The sequence below is a fragment of the Tetranychus urticae genome, chromosome 2 (assembly GCF_039701765.1).
Source record: "Tetranychus urticae isolate SD_2017Ah chromosome 2, NJAU_TeUrti_SD_1.0, whole genome shotgun sequence".
In the NCBI taxonomy this organism is placed as follows: domain Eukaryota; kingdom Metazoa; phylum Arthropoda; class Arachnida; order Trombidiformes; family Tetranychidae; genus Tetranychus; species Tetranychus urticae.
In genome coordinates, this window is record NC_142959.1 from 23040891 (window position 1) to 23063240 (window position 22350).

General features: G+C 32.1%; 5 protein-coding genes across 5 annotated transcripts; 2 read left to right on the top strand and 3 right to left on the bottom strand.

Annotated features, from left to right (window-relative positions):
* Nucleotides 1-20: 20 nt before the first annotated feature.
* Nucleotides 21-3879, bottom strand: fbp (fructose-1,6-bisphosphatase). The gene is made up of 6 exons (XM_015935171.3): nt 3568-3879; nt 2840-3095; nt 1812-1952; nt 1607-1744; nt 1247-1363; nt 21-600 (listed from the first exon to the last, which is right to left on the bottom strand). The coding sequence occupies exons 1-6, from the start codon at nt 3741-3743 to the stop codon at nt 415-417; spliced, it is 1014 nt and encodes a 337-aa protein (XP_015790657.1). The 5' UTR covers nt 3744-3879; the 3' UTR covers nt 21-414.
* An 838-nt stretch (nt 3880-4717) lies between these two features.
* Nucleotides 4718-6845, top strand: ND-51 (NADH dehydrogenase (ubiquinone) 51 kDa subunit). The gene is made up of 6 exons (XM_015925583.3): nt 4718-4811; nt 4907-4980; nt 5041-5130; nt 5333-6298; nt 6369-6533; nt 6604-6845. Exons 1-6 carry the CDS (start codon nt 4772-4774, stop codon nt 6694-6696), a joined length of 1428 nt encoding a protein of 475 aa, XP_015781069.2. The 5' UTR covers nt 4718-4771; the 3' UTR covers nt 6697-6845.
* Nucleotides 6846-8885: 2040 nt separating this feature from the next.
* Nucleotides 8886-10326, bottom strand: LOC107367470 (GTP-binding protein 10 homolog). Its single transcript, XM_015935170.3, has 3 exons — nt 10195-10326; nt 9697-10123; nt 8886-9581 (listed from the first exon to the last, which is right to left on the bottom strand). Exons 1-3 carry the CDS (start codon nt 10273-10275, stop codon nt 8902-8904), a joined length of 1188 nt encoding a protein of 395 aa, XP_015790656.1. The 5' UTR covers nt 10276-10326; the 3' UTR covers nt 8886-8901.
* Nucleotides 10327-11362: 1036 nt separating this feature from the next.
* Nucleotides 11363-12254, bottom strand: LOC107367476 (uncharacterized). Its single transcript, XM_015935176.2, has 4 exons — nt 12130-12254; nt 11914-12046; nt 11657-11848; nt 11363-11518 (listed from the first exon to the last, which is right to left on the bottom strand). Exons 1-4 carry the CDS (start codon nt 12209-12211, stop codon nt 11425-11427), a joined length of 501 nt encoding a protein of 166 aa, XP_015790662.1. The 5' UTR covers nt 12212-12254; the 3' UTR covers nt 11363-11424.
* A 1651-nt stretch (nt 12255-13905) lies between these two features.
* Nucleotides 13906-18132, top strand: LOC107367468 (ribosome biogenesis protein BMS1 homolog). Its single transcript, XM_015935168.2, has 2 exons — nt 13906-16729; nt 16822-18132. The coding sequence occupies exons 1-2, from the start codon at nt 14636-14638 to the stop codon at nt 18049-18051; spliced, it is 3324 nt and encodes a 1107-aa protein (XP_015790654.1). The 5' UTR covers nt 13906-14635; the 3' UTR covers nt 18052-18132.
* Nucleotides 18133-22350: the final 4218 nt, after the last annotated feature.

Below are 22350 nucleotides of genomic sequence, written 5' to 3' on the forward strand. Positions count from 1 at the left end.
TAGGTTACAATACCAATCTGTAAGTAAAAAAACCGGAGATTTTATTTACATTTTGAAAAAGTAATTGATATGAATTGACCAAAAATATTGAATTTATATAAAAATTGAATGAGCTTCACTTGAGGAAAGTGAATTATTAAAGATCAATGGATAACATATTAATGCATGATATTTGGGTTAACTTAGCAAAAGTAAAAGTAAAGGTAAATAAACTTGAATGCAGATTTAAACCTAAAATCAGAAAAAGCTCACAAATTAAGAAACAAAATTTAAATGGGAAACTAAAATGAAATGCTGAATATGAATCTTGATTATATGAAACTGGTCGTTCCACAAGAAAAAAAACAGCTTCTAATAAAGGTTTTATTTTAAGCATTAAATCCTTGCACCTTTTGTATATTGGCTTGCGTATTATCAACGGGAAGCTTTGTACATTGCTTGAATCTCGGAAACATCCTCAAATGAACCAAGAAATATTGGACTACGTTGATGAATGGAATGTGGTACAATATCAAGAATACATTTGTTTCCATCGATTGCCATTCCACCGGCTTGTTCCATGAGAAATGCCATTGGATTACATTCGTATAATAACCGAAGCTAATGGGAAAATAGATGAAATAAAGGTTAGTATCGCAGTGAAAGTGATTTTGTACTATCGCAAGTATTATATGAAGATTGTGGCAAGATATACATTCTGAAAATGAGATGAAAACAGAATTGGATCCATTTGTTTCGATTACTTGTACCAGAATAATTTCATTTTCATCAATATTTAAAATCATCCTATTCTAGTTAGACTTTGAGCTCTTTTGTCTTTTGTTTTTGTGCTCATTTTCAACAAGTAAACATCATTATCAATGGTACTAAAGGGAATTCAAGTGTCTATCCAATGAAATGGTAATTGTGGGTTCTGGATCAGTCATAAAGTCCAGAGAAAAAAAAGATAAATTCATCTAATTCAGCCTAAAAACTCGAAAACTTGTATCCAATATAATGTTTCCTCATTCATCCCCTTGGGTTCATATTCTTGGTCTTTCTTTCTTGCCTTACTCTATACTTGTGATTATCATTATCAGCATCATTATTGAGTGAAGGAATAGTAATCATAAAAATGATTCTAGGAAGTCATCAATTCAATGATTGAATAGGTAATGTTTTAAAAGGCCAACGAATCCTCAATAGATGCTTTTAACAGAAGTCTTGCAAAGCCATATTAATATTGTCAAAGGGCATCGAGATTTACCTTTCCGTTAGGTGAATCTTTTGTAGCCGGATACATGAAAATGCCACCATATTTGAACGTTCGGTGAACATCAGATACCATTGAACCGACATAACGTGCACCATAAGGTTTACCAGACTAAAGGGTTGAAATATGAACAAAATATATTTTTAGATTATGCATTGGACTTATGTATTTTTAACATTCAACATTGAATTATAGTTATACACAATAACAAGCATCTCAAAATAGACGTCAGAATTGTATATTTTTTTGTTGGTTAAACAACAAAACTATTTTTATCCTAACAGGTATTATAGCACATTATATGCTATAATTGAAGCTAAAGTCACTGAAGTGACAAAAATTATCTTTGTTTACCTTAGGATATTTTTTACTGTGAACATAGGCTTTGACAACAGGGTCCCATTGACTTTCATAACCTTCATTGATACTGTAAATTTTACCACGGCGAGGGACTGTGATGTTTGGCTCAGTCAAGATGAATTCACCAATAGCCTGACAGAAAATGAAAACAGAAGAGTGTGAAAATTTGGATCATTTTTTCAGCCAAGAATCTACTTACAGGATCAAGCATGAATCCATGAACCCCTTGACCTAGAGATAGAACAACCATAGTAGCACTGCCGTACGTCGCATAACCAGCAGCCAAGATATTCCGTCCACTGACCAAAGCATCAGCCTCAGTCGGTTCTCCAGGATTTACCTGATTTGATTGAAAAAAGAGAAATGAGTTTAGTGAAATTATAGTTTACTTAATAGTGAGTTAGTTACTAAAATAGCAATTACTAGGAGCTAACTCTTTTGTAAAGAAATCTAAAATCATTGCATTATCTGAATATATTGGAAAAGGAAATGAAATGCTTCTCGAGTTACAGATTGATGACTGTAATTCTGATCGACCAAAAAATTAGATCGTTTAACGAAATGCATCGTTGAAATTTTGATCAACATTATAAATGTCCATGATAAATAGATCAAGTAACAATAATTGATGAAATTTAACATTCTTCAGTCAGCATATTCATTTCTTGAATATGCATTTTATAATGAATTCATGGTTCAGTTATGCTTAGATTTTGAACAATTCAATATGGATATCAGAAATGTGATAGACAAGTAAGCTAAATAAGAATTGATAAAAACTAGAAGGTTGACTCAATGATAGTGATAAAGATCAGACGGAGAAGACTAACTGATTTCAATATTTTCCCCTGAATTAAACTGATAAGGATAATTAACGATGACATAAACACACGATGGTATTTTCCTAAAATCACCTTGAAAAATAATCTCTTGAAATACCTAGTAATAGCTTGATGGGAAAGGTACAAAGATCAGTATCGATAGACTAAACAGATAATCAGATTCGTTATCTTGAAAAGCAGATAAACAAGATCTAAACAAATAAAAAAAGCCTGTTACTAAGGTGAAATTAATAGGAACCGTTAAACTTTTTCGTTTGGGCGGGCGGGATAACAATATATTGAGCGAGAATCTACAAGGTTAGCAAGTGGAAAATGGAAATTTGGTAAGAAAATATTCATTGTAAAATCTAAAAAACTGGTTTGTTGGAAAGGATGGTTTGATTACCTTACGGTAAATGGCAAATATGGACCCAATAGATACCAAACAGTCAATATTGGATGATCCATCGAGAGGATCAAAGGTAACAATATATTTACCCCTTTTATCGGGTTCAACTTCAATTATATTATCATTTTCCTCTGAGACTAGGAGACATGTTGAGTAAGATGATTTCAAGACATTGATAAACATATCATTGGCCAATACGTCAAGCTTTTTAACTTCCTCTCCTTGGACATTTGTTGAACCGGCGATTCCATATCTGGAAAGAGAATATGAAAATAAATAATCAGATTAGCAATGAAACAATCAATTGTCACAATCGATGAGAAATAAAACAGTTAACAAAAGTGTCAAATGGAAAACAGATTATTGCGAAAAGCTTGTAAATGTTTCTCATTGGCATAATAAACAAAGCAAAATAAACTTTGATCACTGTCTATTTCTGCATGAGATGAGACAATTGATCAATACACAATAGACTTAATACATTAATTTAATTAAATCTATGTTAACTAACAACTAACTTTAATGACGTGGTCAAACAGTTAAACAATAAACAGCAAAATAAAAATAGTTTAGTTGAAAATGTTTCTTGGCTTGTAAGCCTCACAATGTAAAGTAACGTTGTTTACAAAGACAAAAGAGGGCACATTTATCATAGGCTAAAGAAATGAACCAATATCAACTTGAATTTATTTTGGCTCATCTTTTGAATTGATTATTATACTCACAATTTGGCGATTCCTGCTTTTCGAACAGCTGATGACATGGCTTTAATTGCTGTTGCCAAAGCATTAAGAAGAGTGGTCATTTCTCCGGTCGCTCCAGGAACTTTCCGCTGCTCTTCAATCACGAACCTTGTTAGGGTCATACAATTTGTATCGATACCAGCATTCATAGAAGTCATGATTATTTTGAATATTGATCAAGGTAAATGAATATAGAATTAGAAAATAGATTTTAACTAGAAAACAAATTTTGAAATGAGATGTAACGAGAGTTATGCTGCAAACAACTTGAAATTACACTTGTAAAGTCTTGCTGTTATGGAATAGCTTTTAGAGCCTTCATCGTCATTAAATATCGTCCCTTATTTTCTCCCTCTCATCCTGTTTCTCTTTATTACTTTATACTCATTTTATCGGCATTTTCCTGCTAACTTTTTGTAATCTTGATCAGATTTACTATCAGGTTCATGAATTAATATCGACCAAAGAAGTTATTATCTGATATTGTCTTATAATGATTTAGATGATCTTTTGTTGATTGATAAAGGTAACATGTCTCTGCTTTACTTTTAGTTGTTTTATTTCCAAGTTGACTTAAAAACAGAAAGTCACAGTCAATTGAGTTTTAAAGCTTCAGTGGTAATTCAGCATTTAATGAAGGTAATCTAATGAATTAAAGCGATTCCAATAACAGTAATTTCAATCAGATATTTGATGATTGAATCTAACAAGGATCAAGTTAAGAAATTTTCTGGTGAAAAGTTGACATTAAAAAATGATGCAACTCTGCTTAAGGGGCCATCTCTTAATTTACTTCATATTCAACCTTGTTTACTACAGTGGAGTACCAGATAGTGTCAGTACCAGATAATGTCAGTAGATTATTCAATAGCCCCTCAAACCCTTTGTTTACATTCCCTATAAGAAAGTTTTAATTGAAATTATAAAGAAATTATCAAAAAAGTTCAATATTTCTGACAAATTCAACTCAACTAACGATTCTCAACACAATGACATTAATTTGTTAGACTTTTCCAGCAACTGACTGTAATTTTATTAATCATTGTAATTAATTTTAAATTTTAGCTCGATTAATAGACTTGCTGTGCATATAAGCTATTTCCAGTTACTGACAGTATCTGGTACTCCACTGTACTTGTTTTCATTATTGTTCTGGTTGTTTTGATTAAAAGATTTATTGATTTCAATGGCTTTCCGCTCATTGTCTGGTCTCAAAGCGTTGAAAGGTAATTATTTATACTGTAGTTAATCTAAATTATTAGTTAAAATGAATTGAATCGATGTATTTAATTGACAAATTTACTTTAATTTTTGTAAACAGGCATCAACTCAGTGCAAAATGGATTAGCTCGGTTATCAACAACTGCTAATGCAGCACCACAGCCTCCTCAAAAGGTATAATTATATTCTTATTTTTTTGTAAATTAAATAACATAATTTTGTTAAATCTTACAGACTAAATGTGGTCCTTTAAGCGATGAAGACCGAATATTTACCAACTTATATGGTAAACATGATTGGGGCCTTAAGGGTGCTATTAAAAGGGTATGTAAATCAGTTCAAGTTAGATCTGTATTTTATCTAAATTTAACCTACCACTACTCTTGAATAATTACGTTCACATCTTAAACTTACATTTGATGCGTGAAGTTAAAATTTTGTTACTACGTATTTGATATAAATATATTATTACTATTATTATTATGTATTTTATAAAGATTCTTATACCTCAAATTATGTTTTTTAGGGTGATTGGTACAAAACAAAAGAGATTCTTGCCAAAGGACATGATTGGATCATTGATGAAATAAAAAAATCAGGTTTACGAGGACGTGGAGGAGCTGGTTTTCCATCAGGAATAAAATGGAGCTTTATGAATAAACCATCCGATGGTAGGCCCAAGTATTTAGTTGTTAATGCCGATGAAGGAGAACCTGGCACTTGCAAGGACAGGGAAATAATGAGACATGATCCTCACAAGCTAGTTGAAGGATGTCTCATTGCTGGTAAGGCTATGGGTGCCTGTGCCGCTTTTATTTACATCCGTGGAGAGTTTTACAATGAAGCATCGACCTTGAACATTGCTATCAAGGAAGCTTACAAGGCAGGACTTATTGGCAAAAATGCTTGTGGTTCTGGATATGATTTCGATATTTATATTCACAAAGGAGCTGGAGCTTACATTTGTGGGGAAGAAACAGCTCTTATTGAGTCTATCGAAGGAAAACAAGGGAAACCACGACTGAAGCCTCCTTTCCCAGCTGATGTTGGTGTATTTGGATGTCCAACAACAGTTACAAACGTTGAAACAGTTGCTGTTGCTCCAACAATCTGTCGAAGAGGAGGTGACTGGTTCGCTTCTTTGGGAAGACCTCGCAATACAGGAACTAAGTTGTTCAATATCTCTGGCCATGTTAATACCCCGTGCACCGTTGAGGAGGAAATGTCAATTCCTTTAAAAGAACTTATTGAACGTCATGCTGGTGGTGTGATTGGTGGCTGGGATAATTTATTGGGAGTCATTCCAGGTGGTTCATCAACACCTATTATACCAATAAAAGTTTGCGAGGAAGTACTAATGGACTTCGACTCACTTGTGGCAGCTCAAACTGGTCTTGGAACTGCTGCAGTTATTGTTATGAATAAACAAACAGATATCATCCGCGCTATTGCTAGATTAATAGAATTTTATAAACATGAAAGTTGTGGTCAGGTAATTTTACATATTTACTGCCTTTTAAAATTTCAAATTCATAACTTGTTTAATTCTTTTCTTTTAAAAGTGTACACCATGTCGTGAGGGTGTAGGCTGGATGAACAAAATTATGTGGAGATTCGTCGAGGGAAACGCTAAACCCCAAGAAATTGACATTTTATATGAATTGAGTAAGCAAATTGAAGGACATACAATCTGCGCTTTAGGAGACGGAGCTGCATGGCCAGTTCAGGTAAATCACATTGACTTATACTCGGCACATTATTCTTTACTGAATTTATTTTTCTTACTTTTATTTACAGGGTCTTATTAGACACTTCAGACCAGAGATTGAGTCAAGAATGGCTGAATTCAAGAAACTTAATGAGAAGAGAGCAGCACAAATCCCTGGTTAAATTGAATTATTCTAATGCAAATTAATAAACTAAATTAGAGATCGTATAACGACTACACACTTCAGATGTAAATGATCGAAAAATTATATTGAAAGATGACTTATCTTTTAATGTTTCCTGTAAAATAAATATCTTAATTATAATTCGAACCATTCAAAAGCCACCAGCATAAATAAAAAATAATACAAGTTTAGATCATTCCCCCTGGTTGAGAAATTCATGACCTAAGCCAACATTACCATGAGCTCCTTAAATGAGACTAGGTAGATCAGTACATGTGATCTTAACCAAATCACTATATTGAATTGTTCCAATATTCGAAGCTCAAGTTATTAACATATAACTGGTTATATAATTTTGGTTTTAGCTATCAAACCTTAAATGAAATAATTTGTTGGAAGTTTATAGTATAATGGTATAATCAACATCATTGACATTGTTAAAATTAGTGATATCTCATTGTTGTTGATTGATGCCAGTTTTGGCTTTGAACTTTTCAAACATTTCAAATTAATAATGTTTGTTCAGTTCATGGTTTTCCCAGGATAATGTTTCAATCTTGCCCTCTACCTGATAAGTCTAAGCAGACAAAACGTTGATCTGTGAATCAAAAAGATAAGCTAATATACGCGCCTATCTCTGGAGTTGGTGGTGTTCTTTTCGACGAGTAAGGAGATGAAGTTTCTTTTGACAGTTATAATGAAGAAAAACCAAAATCTAGAATAAAATCTAAAATAAATGACAGTCGGTTACTAAGACAAAATTAATAGGAATTGTTTATTCGTATTGATATTAGTCAAATAAAAATATATTAAGTGAAAATACATGGTCTTCGATTATAATGACATAAAATATAATATCTTTTTTAAAAGTAGCAAATGATGGTTTGATTATAAAATAATCAATGTAAAGTCTAGAAAACTGGTTGGACGGAAAAATGGTTGATTACCTTACAGTGTATGGGGAATATGGATGATCCAATATCCAACGAGAGGGTCAAAGGACTAGGAGATATTGATGAACATATCATTGGCCAATGTGTCAAGCTTTTTAACTTCCATTTACGTTGGACATTTGTTGAACCAGCAATTCCATATCTGGAACATAAGACGTCACGACAGGAACTTTCCGCTGCTCTTCAAACACAAGCTTTTTTAAGGTCCAACAATTTTTATCGATATCCGAATTCAGCATTTACAATTTGTACAGTCTGTACGATTCATACAATTTGCAGAATTTCTGACATTTGTACAATGAGTACATCTTTGACAATCTCTACAATTTGTACAACTAGCACAGTTTGAACAATTTCTGCAGTTTGTGCAGCTTCTGGAATCGTTACAATTTTTAGCGTCCGTGCAACTGGTACAATTTTTACAGTCTGAACAATCTGTACAACTTGTACAGTTTCTAGAACTGCGACAATTCGTAGAGTCGGAGCAACTTTCACAACCATGACAGTTTGTACAATTGATGCAGTTCACACAGTTCGTACAACCAGTACAATTCACACAGTTTACATTACCATTAGAATCAGTAGAACCAGTAGAAGGTGTGATTAGGCTGATCATAAAGACCGACACCAGTATCAAAATATGGGTTTTGAGATGCATTTTAGTGGAAAATCGAAATGTAATGTAATTAGAAATATTTATTTAACAGATTTTGAATTAAACTCGTAAAGTGTTGCTGTTATGGAATGGCTTTTATACCCTTTATCTCCATCAAATATCGCCACTCTTTCTCCCTCTTATTCTGTTTACTACTTTATACTCATTTCGTTAGCCTTGTCAGCTTTTTTTCATAATCTTGATTCAAGAATTAACATCGCACTAAACATGTTATGATCAGAGAAAAGCAAATTAACATACTGACGTTCACTTCACTTGCTAGACGATTTTTGCAGGTAAATAGATGAACATCGGTTGCTAGTTGGTAATCAAGTTGTCTTTTGAATAACAATGAAATTGGGTTTCATCTGCGAAAAGCATGATTTATCGAAAAATTGATTAGTTTTTGATGAGTGGCATATGAAAATAAATCATCTCATCAGATTTTCCAGCTCTGATTACGCCTTAAATGTACTCTACCACGAAGGTTTCATCGGTATACTTGAGATACTATTTTCGATGCGCTTTCTTTTTACAGTGATGATGAATAACAACCAAAAATTTGGGAATGAATCGAACTCAAAAAAAATTTACTTTAATGAACTTCAATAATTTGATTAAGTTTTTTTTCAATTATAGCAGAAACGCTTAAATCTAAATCATCATCATAAGGATTATAATTTTCATAATGCCTTGACTTTAGCTTTCTTAATTTATGTTTCAAGAAAGGCAAATTTTGTCCAGAATGAGATGAAATTGGTATTATATCTTGAAGTAATACGAATTGCAGAGGTCTTAATTCAGGATCAACTGAATTGAAATTTGATTTCACTGCTTGTTGTAATTGCTCCAAAAACTCTTTATATTTCAATTTATTTCCCGGTTTCTCAATTTTAGTGATCACCAAACAAGCTGGTTTATCTAAAATGGTAGAGTCATAAAGTTCTATTTCTTTGTTTAAAAGCATTAATGTTTCTAAAGCAGATCGAAAAGGCCAGTCAGGTCGATATTGGAAGCCACCAGCATCAATAACAAATAATAAAAGTTTCGTTCTTTCCACATGTTTAAGAAATTCATGACCTAAGCCAACATTATCATGAGCTCCTTCAATGAGACCAGGTAGATCAGCACATGTGATCTTAGTTAGATCACTATACTCGATTGTTCCAATATTAGGAGCTAAAGTTGTGAAAGCATAACTGGCAATTTTGGGTTTAGCTTTTGAAATGGCAGTAAGAAGGGTTGATTTACCAGCATTGGGAAATCCAACAAAACCTTAAATGAAAAAAGAAATGAAAATCAGGTTTGAAATAAGATCGATAGATTTGAAGGAGAATAAATGAGATAATTATTCTGTTAACTACTAGATAAAATTCAATTCGTAACTTACCAACATCAGCAATCAATTTAAGATCGATGATAATCTCTCGATATTGACCTGGTTGTCCGATATAATTACTTTCGTAAGATCCTCCTTTGCCTCCTTTGGCGACTAGCAATTTTTCTTGGTGTTTATCAAGGCTGGCAATTAATGATTTGGAAACATCATAAATGGTTACTCCAAGAGGCACTTTAATAATTGTTGATTTTACTTGTTGGGGTAATAGACGCTTCGGCTCACTGTGATATCCATTTTTCGCTGAAATGATGCGACTTCTAGTAAATTCTAAGATTTCATTAAGAGTTTTCCTGTTTTTGTCTGCTTGAAGTAAAATATCACCTCCTTCACCACCAATTCCATTATAAAATTCAATTCCGTTGCCACCATTTCCAGCAGTTAATTTCAAATGGAGAGAATCCAAGAATTGAGGATTTGTCTGAAACAAATGAAAAAAACATGTCATTTAACAAATCGGATGTTTTGGTAGAAAGAAAATTGTGAGCTTACCTTTTGTAATTTTTTGGCCAAATCAAGCGAAGCTTTGTCGAATGACCTTTTGGCGAACCTAATACAATTCAAATATACCATAATGATAAATTTTGGTTCTCATAATATTATTGTTTTGATAATTTATGCGTATCTATTTTCACTTAAAAACCTTTAAGAATAGCTTATATGGTTATTTATACAGCATTTACACAAAAACAACCAAATGAATAATTTTTAGTTAAATTCACTCTGCAAAGTTTTAAATGAACAATCCATGTTACCTGTGTTTAATTTAATAATTTAATTCAATACATTTAGGTGTATATCATTTATATTAGGTATGAATATAATTATCATAACAGCTTTTAGTAGCAAGGTTACAATACAATTAGTAAATCTTGTAAATCAATCGGTAAACAGAGACCGTGAAAGTGTGACAAATACGGAAAAGTGTCAGAAAAGTTCGAATATTTTTCAGACATTTATTACAGTAGTGGTTAGGGTTAAGTTAACAGATTTTCTTGCGAGGACCGGCCAGCCGCGACAGCTTTTAAGGCGCCGTCTACCCCTTGCTACCTAGGTGTTTTACCGACCCATAGGCGCTAGGCTTTATCCAGCTTAGCTGGGAATCCATCAGGAAGGGAGGATGGGATAGTCCAGGGGGCTTAACCCTGAGTAAGCTCTACTGTATGCGCCTTAACTTCAGGACTTGGGCGAGATTCGAACGCTAACCCCAAGATGCAGAGAACAACATATGAAGATTAGCAGTCTTATCGCCAACGCTAACCACTAGGCTAACGTTAAGTTAACAAATGGGGAGATTTTTTTCATAGTCGCCATCTAACAATAAATTAAAGTACCTTTAAGATCGAATTTAATTTTGTCCATTTCTCTATTGTCTAGTTTCTCTGAAAACTAATTATTACCGAGATGGCGACACCTGAAAATTTACTTAACTCTGGCCCTGTTTTGTTAACTTAACCCTAACCACTACTGTATTCATCACGAAATTTATTGAGCGAAAATTTAAAACGCTTTTGGTTCAATCGCAGTCATTTTAGCACAAAAATTTGTAGCATTCACTTTAGATAATTTATAAAGACTTTACCCTAAAATTAACCGAAATTGGCCTTACTATTCGCATATTGGAATAGCATATTGAATTTAAATTGAAAATTGTCACAACTTTTGTTTCAAAACTCTTTAATTATAACATTTTTTCTCATGACATCAACGGAATTAAATTATTCAGACGCAAGGATAGAATGAAGCACCATCGGAGTGTTTGATTCCAATAGGTTGAGTTGGTGGACAAAATTTACGACTCAGTTTTGAGGAAATACTGTAAAATGATAGAGAAAATAGATAATAATGATAATAATTAGTAAATATGCGACTATTTTCTGTGATTTTTTTGAGAAAACAGATTTGGTTTCAGAAAGTTCACACAAAATAGGGAATGATAAGATTAAAATCTTACTGTGTTCTAGGATCGATGTAATTGTAGACAAAAACAATTGGATCAAAGAAGATGGATGGTTTTTTGATCGCATAATATGGATTGTATGGAGAAGACAGAGTCCATCGGAGGTAAACAGATGTGATGTTGTTAAGTGGAGCAAACGATGCAATTAGTGAAGTGTAATTGCGATTCATGGCAAGATTAACATCACTGAAAAAAAGGAAAAATTAAATAGTAATTGTTCACTAGAATTAAATTAACCAGTATAGACTTACTTTGGTGTCAATACAAAGTCTGCTTGTGAAACCTTTGTACCATTTGTGCTGATCACAGAGAGCTTGAGTTTACCATCATGATCGGTAAATTTGGTTGATCCTGAGGTTTTCACAGTCACATTATAGTTGAATACTGAGGAAGAAAGAATTAAATTATATTAATAAACGATAATCAATTGTAAAACAAATTTAGGTCCGAAAATGTATTAACAATACCTTGAGCAACACCAGCAATGTGAGAGATGTTGGCGACAAAAACAATTGCCAGGGCAAAAGCTAAAACTTGATAGGTCATCATTTTGGCTCGCAATTTAATTTAACGTTATTATTTCAATTCGTTTGAATCAATATAATTGTTGTTCACCTGTCTTCTGGTTTTAATATGAAATTTATCTCAAGATCTACTCGATTCTCCTCCTTCAATTAGTAATCTATTGTTACTGATGATGTTACTGACAGCAATAATGATTAATTTATTGTTTGATGTTTTGACTAGATTTTGTCGTGTTTCTGGCCATAAACACTAATTATCACTTAATCATGGCTCAATCAATCCAAACAAAGGTTAGTTACTGCAGATTCAATTTTAAGTGTAACAATAAGTAATGTAATGTAATAAGTTATATAATTATTTCCAACTCTTTCAGAAAAACAATATTTTTTAACATTGTTCTACCTTACAGATATCTGGTTATTACAATCTATCTTGCAATTTATTCTGATTGTTTGGTATATTTGATAACATGCGACATTTTTTTCCAAGAATTCACTTTTTCTTATCAATTCTGCTGACAATCTGAAGCGAGTGTGTTTATGCTCATATAGATTAATTGCCGATACACCCAGGTGTGGAAGGCAACAAATTGTCAATGGAAATTATTATCAACTCATTTCTCAGAAATGTAAAATATATCAGTTTGCATGATAACCTCAAAGTTAAAAATAGACGTATAAAACACTCAGCAATTCAGCAGATTGTGAAACCAGTCAGAACAAAATTAACAAGACAAAATTTAATTTTTGCTGAATATTGGGATTTTGTCTTTTTAGTTGGTTAAATGCTCCATAAAGTTGTACAAGGAAAAAATATATTTTGCATCTGATCACTCGATCATTGTGTATTTACATGTGAAACAAAGATTCTCAATATTCCCCATGAACTTGCTGATAACAACAGATAAGTTGATTGAATTGAAAAAAATAATCCCATAATGGATTGAGAAATTCTGGATAGAAAGTGATAAAACCATTGAAATGAAATGGAAACAAATGGTTAGATAACTATTGGATCAGTGAAACGGTAAACAAAGAGACGAAAGCAGTTTTAGCTAAACTTTTGCCATGTTTTTCCCCTGATTGGTGAAATGTGATCGGTAAAGTTTGAGGCGAAATAATGAAATCTCATACGATAAACTGATCACAATGGAATGAACAGAATTGTTATTGATTGATGGACTGAATTGATTATAAATGTTTATGATGTCGTTCTGTTTATCTCTCCGTTCAGTTTAAAATCATTCAAAGTCCGCATTATATTCAGAATTGAATCAAGGTTAGCCAGATAAGTAATTTTATAAGGTCTTTGGATAAAAATTTAGCATGAAGATGGAATAATTGTTCTTTATACAATGTAATGAAGTCATAATAAAGGTGATAGACAGGTTTAAATGAAATGATTGCTATTGCTATTTCAATGAGTGTTACATTCACAGAAAAACATTGAGCATTTACATTACACATCTAGCTTTGAAACAAATAGTAAAAATTTCATTTTCTTGATACAAAAGTAATTTTTCTGGTGAATGTACAATATGTTCATCATGATTTGTCATTTTCGTTTTGTGATAGATCCATTGTAATTGTGGTGAACAATTATTCTGAAGTTTCCAGTTTCTTGTTATATTCTAAGTTTTCCAATTTAAGATGAGGTGGCAGCGATCTGTTGAGATTGTCAATATTTGTTAAGCACGATTCCAAACTTGATTCACATTTGTTCAAAAGCTCTTGTACCTTGTCGAATGATTCTTCAACCTTCTTTAACCGTTTATCTTTGGCATCTAGATAATTTGATAAAAATATTGATGTAGATTCAGTTTCTTTAATAATTTCACAAATTTTGTATTGATTTCGAGAAACAGTTTCCACTTTTTTCCGAAGATAATCCTCAATGGTTAAACCAAAATCACTCAACGGCTGCGGATCCAATTGAAGTAACCCTGTTGATAGTACATTGTCAGGTATCAAAGGAGTGAATGGTAGATTAAAATGGGTAGTTTTAAGAGTAGATGATTGAGGACTGGAGGTTGGCACATTATTAACTACTACAATATTATCAGTTTTAGAGGTTTTTTTCTTTGAAGTTATCAGTTTATTTAAGAAATTCATCGACCTGTTATCGCAGAGAGATCAGTAGAAAAGTTAAAGGTTTAAAAGTGGACTAAATTTGATCAAAATTGTAACTCACATCAGAGGATAAAAGTTGATCTTAAAACCGATTTGACATTTGTTATAATTTTAAATCGAAATCAGCTGTTAATAACATCGAGTTAACAGCCATCTAGCGTTTGGTGTCAAAAACATTCGTTACGTTTACTAAAATTCATGCGCTTTGATCTTAAAAGCATGCTGTTTACAATGTGGATGTTTTAAATCCATTAATTTACTTTTGTGCTCATGTTATATCTTGTTTATATTAATTCAGTGTATTAAATTTTAAATAGTGATGTCTGAGAATAAACCATCCAAAGCCTTTGCTTTCAAATCAGCAAAAAAAGCCGAGAAAAGGTTTCGCCACAAAGTTGATTATGTGGAGAAGAAAATTCACATACCGACGGTGGAGAGGACACCGGTTGAACCACCTCCGACTGTTGTTAGTTTGATTGGTCCAGCTGGCGTTGGAAAAACAACACTAATAAGAAATTTGGTTAAACATATTACTAATAGAAATATTAAGGAAATTAAAGGACCGATTACTGTGGCCACCAAAAAAAAGAGGATCACCTTTATCGAATCTAATAGTAGTATAAACAACATCATTGACATTGTTAAAATTAGTGATATCTCGTTGTTGCTGATTGATGCCAGTTTTGGTTTTGAATTAGAGACATTTGAATTTCTTAATGTTTGCTCAGTTCATGGTTTCCCCAGGATAATGGGTGTTTTAACTCATTTGGATAAATTTAAGAACAAGAAAAAGGAGAAAGTTGTAAAGAAAAATCTTAAACATAGATTTTGGACTGAAGTTTACCCTGGAGTTAAACTATTCTATCTTTCAAACATGGTCCGAGGAGATTATTTGAAAAACGAAGTCAAAAACTTATATCGTTTTATTTCAATTTTAAAATTACGACCATCTTGGAAATCTACCCATCCTTATTTGTTGGTGGATCGATTTGAAGATATCACAGATAAAGAAGATTTAAAGAAAAATTCAAAGTGTGATAGAACCATTACGTTTTATGGTTTTTCAAGGGGAAGTTTTTTCAAGAATAACCAACAAGTGCATATTCCTGGATGTGGAGATTTTCAAGCCAAAAACATAAAATTTCTACCCGATCCTTGCCCTCTACCTGATAAGTCTAAGCAGACAAAACGTCGATCTGTTAATCAAAAAGATAAGCTAATATACGCGCCTTTCTCTGGAGTTGGTGGTGTTCTTTTCGATCTGGATAATATTTATATTGATTTAAGTCAAGCTTTACCGAAAAGTGCACTCAGTAGTGAGAATAAACCTGGAGAAATGGTCGATAGTTTAGTTAAAAAAGTTTTTGAAACTCCATTTTCACAAGACCAGGATGTATCAAAGCCCAAATTCACTTTGTTTTCTTCATCGATAAGTAAAGGAAAATCAGATAAAGGGGAGGATTCATCATCAGAATTTCAATCTGAATCAGAAGAATCCAGACAAAATTTGGAAGATGACCCAGAAGATGCTGATTCCGGTGAAGAGCAAAGCGATGACGACGATGAGGAAATAGATAATGAAGAGGAAGGAGATGAAGAGGAAGATGAAGACGACGATGAAGATGAAGTTTCTTTCGACAGTGATAATGAAGAAAAACCAAAATCTAGGAAAGTCAGATTTTCTTTTGATGACGATCAAGAACACAAAGGAGAAAAACTCGTCTTTGATGATGATTCAGAAGAAGATGATGAAGAAGATCTTCTTGAGTTGGCATCATCTAAATGGAAAGAAAATTTATCTGCCAGAGCGGCTATGTCTTTCTACCTTAGACAAAATGCTACTCAAGATATTCAAAAGTTAGTTTATGGTGATGCATTTGATCTCAAGGATGATACTTATGTTGAAGCCAAAGGTGAACTAGCTGGAGGACTTCTTAAAGCTGTTCGTCGTCGACATGAAGATTCAACTAACATGGAATATACTCTTAATTCTATTGAATGTACGAAATTTCCCTCCACAATGTTACAAGATTGGTCTTTGGAGGAAACATTAGAATCTATTAAAGATTGTTTTGTTACTGGTAAATGGGAAAGCTCCGAAGATGCCAATACACTCTTGAAAGAAAACGAAGACGATGATGTTTATGGGGATTTTGAAGATCTTGAAGCGAATATGGATGCTGAGAGTGTTGACGATTACGATGAAGATATGGGCGATCACGAAATTGGAAAAAATAAAGTTGAAAAAACGGAAGAAGAACTGGACGAAGAAAGAAGACGATTAAAAGAGCAAAAGAAAAGAAAGTTTGACGAGAAATATGATCAAGGTACTTTAGACAAAGAAAAGGATGAAGATGGTGAAGAAAAAACTTTCTACAGTGAATGGAAAGAAGAGCTGGCAGAACAGGCTAAAGTAAGTGAATATTTTTTGTCCTCTTAATCCATTATATTAATGTATTCTATTAATCTTTAACAATCTAATTTTTGTTTCGTTCTTGTTTATAGGTGAACAAATCTGAATTTGAAGGAATGGACGATGAACTGAGAGTGCAATTTGAAGGATTTCGAGCAGGAATGTATCTTCGAGTTGATATTGATAAGGTTCCTTGTGAGTTAATAGAAAATTTTGACCCAAGCTGTCCAATAATCCTGGGAGGTTTACTTAGTGGTGAGAGCAACATTGGTTATGTTCAAGCTCGATTCAAGAAACATCGTTGGTACAATAAAATTTTAAAAGCTCGTGATCCACTCATTCTTTCTGTTGGATGGAGAAGATTCCAAACAATGCCTGTCTATTCAATTCAGGATCATAACATGCGAAACCGTTCATTAAAGTATACACCTCAACATCTTCACTGTCACATAACTTTTTGGGGACCTTTAACTGCCCAAGGAACTGGTATAATGGCCATACAAACTCTCGATGAATCTTTACCAGATTTCAGGATAGCAGGAACTGGTGTGATAACCAATCTGGATAAATCAGCAACAATAGTGAAAAAATTAAAGCTAGTTGGCTATCCAATGAAAGTGTTTAAAAAGACTGCATTCATCAAAGGCATGTTCAACACTACCCTGGAAGTGGCCAAATTTGAAGGAGCTGCTATTCGTACAGTTAGTGGAATTCGTGGTCAAGTAAAGAAAGCAATAAAAGCACCACCCGGAGCTTTTCGGGGTACCTTTGAAGACAGAATACTGATGTCAGACATTGTCTTCATGAGAACCTGGGTCAAAGTTGATGTACCTAAATTTTATACACCAGTTCCTAATTTGTTATTGTCTCTTGAGGAAAGGAAAAAATGGACAGGAATGAAGACAGTAGGCCAATTACGGCACGAAAGACAAATTAAAGTGAAAATGAACCCAGATAGTTTATACACCAAACGAGGTAGAAAAAGGTTTGAACCTAAACCATTGATTGTACCTAAAAATGTTGAAAAGGAATTGCCTTACAAAGATAGGAAAAAGTATCTACCTAAAAAGGATAAGACAATTGCTGCATTGCCTGTAATTGAAAGTGAAAAGGAAACTGAAATCTCTAAGTTAATGAGAATGATCAGTTCCGTTCATAAAGCCAAAAAGATCAATGAAGCTGTTGCTCGTCATAAGCGAGTTTCTAAACACAAAAAGGAACTTCAAGCGATCGAAGAAAGGCGTTTTGTGAAGCAAAAAGAAGTGAAAAAAAGAGTTTTAAAATCTCTGAGTCGTTCCAAGAAAAAAGGTTTCGAAAATTGATAAATTCTAATTCTTGTTTAAAAGATTTGAAATTATTGTATTTTCCAAAATATATTAAACTTTATCCATTTTGTATAATCATTTACAATCTGATCGTTATTTCGATTAAATTCAATTTGTTGCTTCAAACAATTCTGCAGTTAACTTGTAATTTAACAACAATTTTTTTACCAAAAAGGATAAAAAATGTTCTATAATTCCTTGCCTTTAGATTTTTTGGTGAATTGCAAAAAAAAATGTATCAGGTGTTGACTCAATTTCAAGCTAGTAATCAAAAGATCATTAAACTAACCATTAGAGTGAAGCTCATCAGTTTTAATGGTAATAAACTGACAAAAAAGCCTATCTTTTAATAAATCAAGGATTAAAAGACAAAAAGATTTGCTGTTCAGTGTTATTGATCAACTGTTATTGCTATTCAATTTAATCGTGATTCATACAATTTTACAATTGATTCACATTTTCAATTGTTAATCCTGTTCAACATACCTTGAAATGACAATCTGATTTGTATTATACAAAAAACCTTGCAATAACTGGAATCATTTATTCAACAAAGTTAATCCTCAGTAAAGTTGCCAATCAATAGTGTTTAAATTGATGAATGGCAAGCAAATGAGTTAAATAAAATGTGCAAAAAAAGGGACAATTTAAGTAAATTTTGTTTGCATTTTATTGCCTCTTTTGATACATTATTTATGAATTATTGATGCAAATAAAAATAAACTTGGACATTTTGGTTTTTTTTCAATTCATTTTTCATTTTCATTTCTCCTTTTATTTGCTGCTTCAATGATTGATATGAGTCAAGTTGTATAACAAAAAATTGAACTCAAAAAAGACCAAATCAGCCATTTTTTATATCTTCATGCAATAATATCACAAGAGACGCAAATTGAAATCAAATTGATTCATCTCAACTGATTCAAGGCAATACAAGTAAAATGATATTCAAAGTCAGCTTAATATTTTTCAATCAGCAATGAGAGTAGCTTTTTGAATAAGCAAAATGGGATCAAATATAATAAGCTAATCAATTTAACTAAAATTAGACTGACAATGAATTCACTTAGTGATAAGTTGACCAAAAAGTGCAAAGCATTTTCGTCAATCTCATCGTACAGAGAATCAAGTGAAACTATTGAAAGACTCAAAGGCGTATGATAATCATTTTCATCTGACAATTGAATTGAGTTTCAGTTTAACTGAGAAAAGATTACAAGATACTATTCAAGTGAACAACTAAAAATCATCAGAATGATGAAGATGATGAACATCCATACAACTTTATCTTCTCCTCTTGTATCCAGTTTCCTTGTCAAATCAAGTCAAAAATAACTTCCTTCCTTTGGGTTTAGTCCTGTGTTTTGTGTTGGTCCATTCACTGGTCAAGTATAAAAACATGGTTCACAACAAGAAGGCAAAGTAATAACATTCATTTCAACACCAATTCCTTATCCTTTTATGCTGGACAACAACAGACAAAAAAAGGAGAAAATTCTTCTTCTTCCTCAGAAATCATTGAGAAGAGCATTGAGACCTTTTATCCTATCTTCTGGATAATAACAGATGAAAACATGAGTATCACCATTTACCACCTTTACCAAGATTATCCTCAAATGACACCAAGTAGTTAGAGACTGAATTAATAAATACCAACAATACATTCACTTAATTCAATTTGAAAATATCAGCCTTCAATACAACAGCAAAAAATATTGTCTACAAAATTGGATTCCGGGAAAAGTCAAGTTTCCATTGCAATTGCATTGTAAATTAGTTTCAATGTAATATTTGTTAAAGATTCAAGATTCCTTGAAAATTAAGACACAAAGTTGATTTCAATTGTAAACCAAATTCATCAAAAAAACATTAACAGACTTTAAATCGAGACTTTACCAGAAAATTCAAATGTAAAATAAAAAGATTGATTTTAACCCAAACCGAATCAGCAAACGTAAAGATTTTTAAAAATAATCGTTTTTCAATTTCAAATTTTCACCTTTTCTTGTAAACAAATTTTCAGTAAATTATTGATTTGAATTCCCTGCTTTGAAATCAAATTGAGTGCAAAGGAATTACAAGAATATTGAGTTTTTACAATCGATTTTTGTAAATACCGAAAAATGGGTTGAAGGATGTTTTCAACTTTCAATTTGATCTGAAATTGAAATCCAGTTAGACTTTGAATTTATCGGGTGAAATTTTCCAATTTTTGGGTAAAAATCGATTCTCATTTTTCTTGGTTTTGAAATTGATTTCTTGAAGTGCCTGTACAATAATGAAAGACTTGCAACAATTGTCTTTTCGTAAAATATTAATTCAAATAATTTCCAAGCCAATTTCATGGCAACTGAGCAATTGGCAATTCTTATCCTGATTGGCGTGAACAAAAAAGAGTGAACTGATAATTCAATTCTGGGAAATTAGTTATCAACTTACATTGATCAGTTCATGTTATCGCTTTCTATTAGATATACGTTTTGATTTAAGCATTTCAGTTGAGTTTGATTAGTTCAATTGATTGAAATAATGCTGTTAATGTTGAAGCTAAGAAGCTTATTTTTGATTAAAAACATGGTTAGTTAAACTCTGACTTCAATCTTTTTGTGGCTTTTTTTTGCCAATTTTCATTCTAATTCCTGCAATCAAAAGTTATTCAATTATAAGCCGTTCAAATTGATTAAATTTTGTTGAAACCTTCATTTAGTCATTTGAATATATCAACAATGAATTCTGGTTATAGAGACAAAAAAGGGTTTTTCATCAAGTCCAAAGTGAAGACAATAAGATTGGTTTGTTTTACCAGATTTGGTCAGTTTAATGTAATTTGAGATGAAATTTGCAATTTAATTGCAAAAAAAGGTAAAATTTAAATATTCATGAGATTATTGTTTAATTTTTGTTCAACAAACTAAAGATTATTAATGAAAATTAACATTTTCAACCAGCTTGGAGTTAATCATATTTCAAGATGTTACCAGATTAGGTTTGAGCTTAAAATTGATTTACAATCATTAACATTGAATGCAACAATTATTGAATTGAAGCTAAATCAATCGACATTTTACTTTAATCACAAGAACCAGAATCAGCTGAGAGTGAACAATGATGCTGAGAGGGTAAAAATTTGAAGATAAAAGGTGAACATTCTCATGAATTATTCCGATCTATTTTGAATAACCAATTCAGTTCGTAATTTCACTTCTTTTTCTGTTCCAATTTTACATCATTATATTTCTTTCATCTTAATCATCTTCTCATCAACTAACCTTTATCCTTTTTTTCATCATTAGTTTGATATTGAGCAAAAAAAATTCAGGTTTAAAGATGAAGTATCATTTATCCATTAAATATCACTTTTTGGGTGGAAAAATTTCATCGACAAAAAAATTCCATATTAACTGTTCAAGAATTATCAAAGTGCAATCACAAATGTAGCAAAACAATCAAAAAATCAACTTTCCCTTGGTTTACTGACTAATCATATTCACTGGATCAGAGACATTTTGGTTAATTTGAAAGATTCAAAGATTTTAACCTAAAAGTCCATAAACCCAATATTAGGTTAACCAGTGATGTCCATCAATAATGAGACTTTTTTGGGTTAGTATCAAATGTTGATCAAACATCAACTAATTCAATCAATTTGCTTTCAGTTTTTTCATTATTTGTCATCTATGTTGATTAAAGGACAACAGGATAAGTATGGTTACAATTGAATTAGGTGGCGACCCGAAAAGTGTTTTGCTTTTGTCTGATTGGGTTAATTTGTTACCAGAAAAATGACTATTTTCTTGACTAATTAGTAAATCATTAATAATGTTTAATGGTGATTTGGCGAGTTGATGAAATGATGATTAAATGGGAAAAATGGAAAAAGATAGAAAATGATTTGGAAAAATTATTTGTCATTTCCATTAAATAACCATAATGATAACCTTTGAGTCTTTGTGCTTTTACCTTATTTAACAATTGATTTTGTTTATCAGATTGAGTGTAAACTCACAATCAAACATGGTAAGTGTCAACAGTGTTTTTTAGCATGTTAGACTAAAATATATTTTAATATTTCACTGACAATCTGATTTTGTATTATTATCTTCATTCTTCATGAGTTTCTTTCAATTCTCAAAATCGATAACCAATTTTATTCTCAAGTCGCCTTCATATTATGTTTGCTTCATCATCATCTCTATTTGGAGAGAAAGAGAGAGAGAGAGAGATGAATAAGATGATGATGATGATAATGAAAGAAGAGTTGAAGTCATTGAAAGAAGCAAAAAGGACAAGAAATGA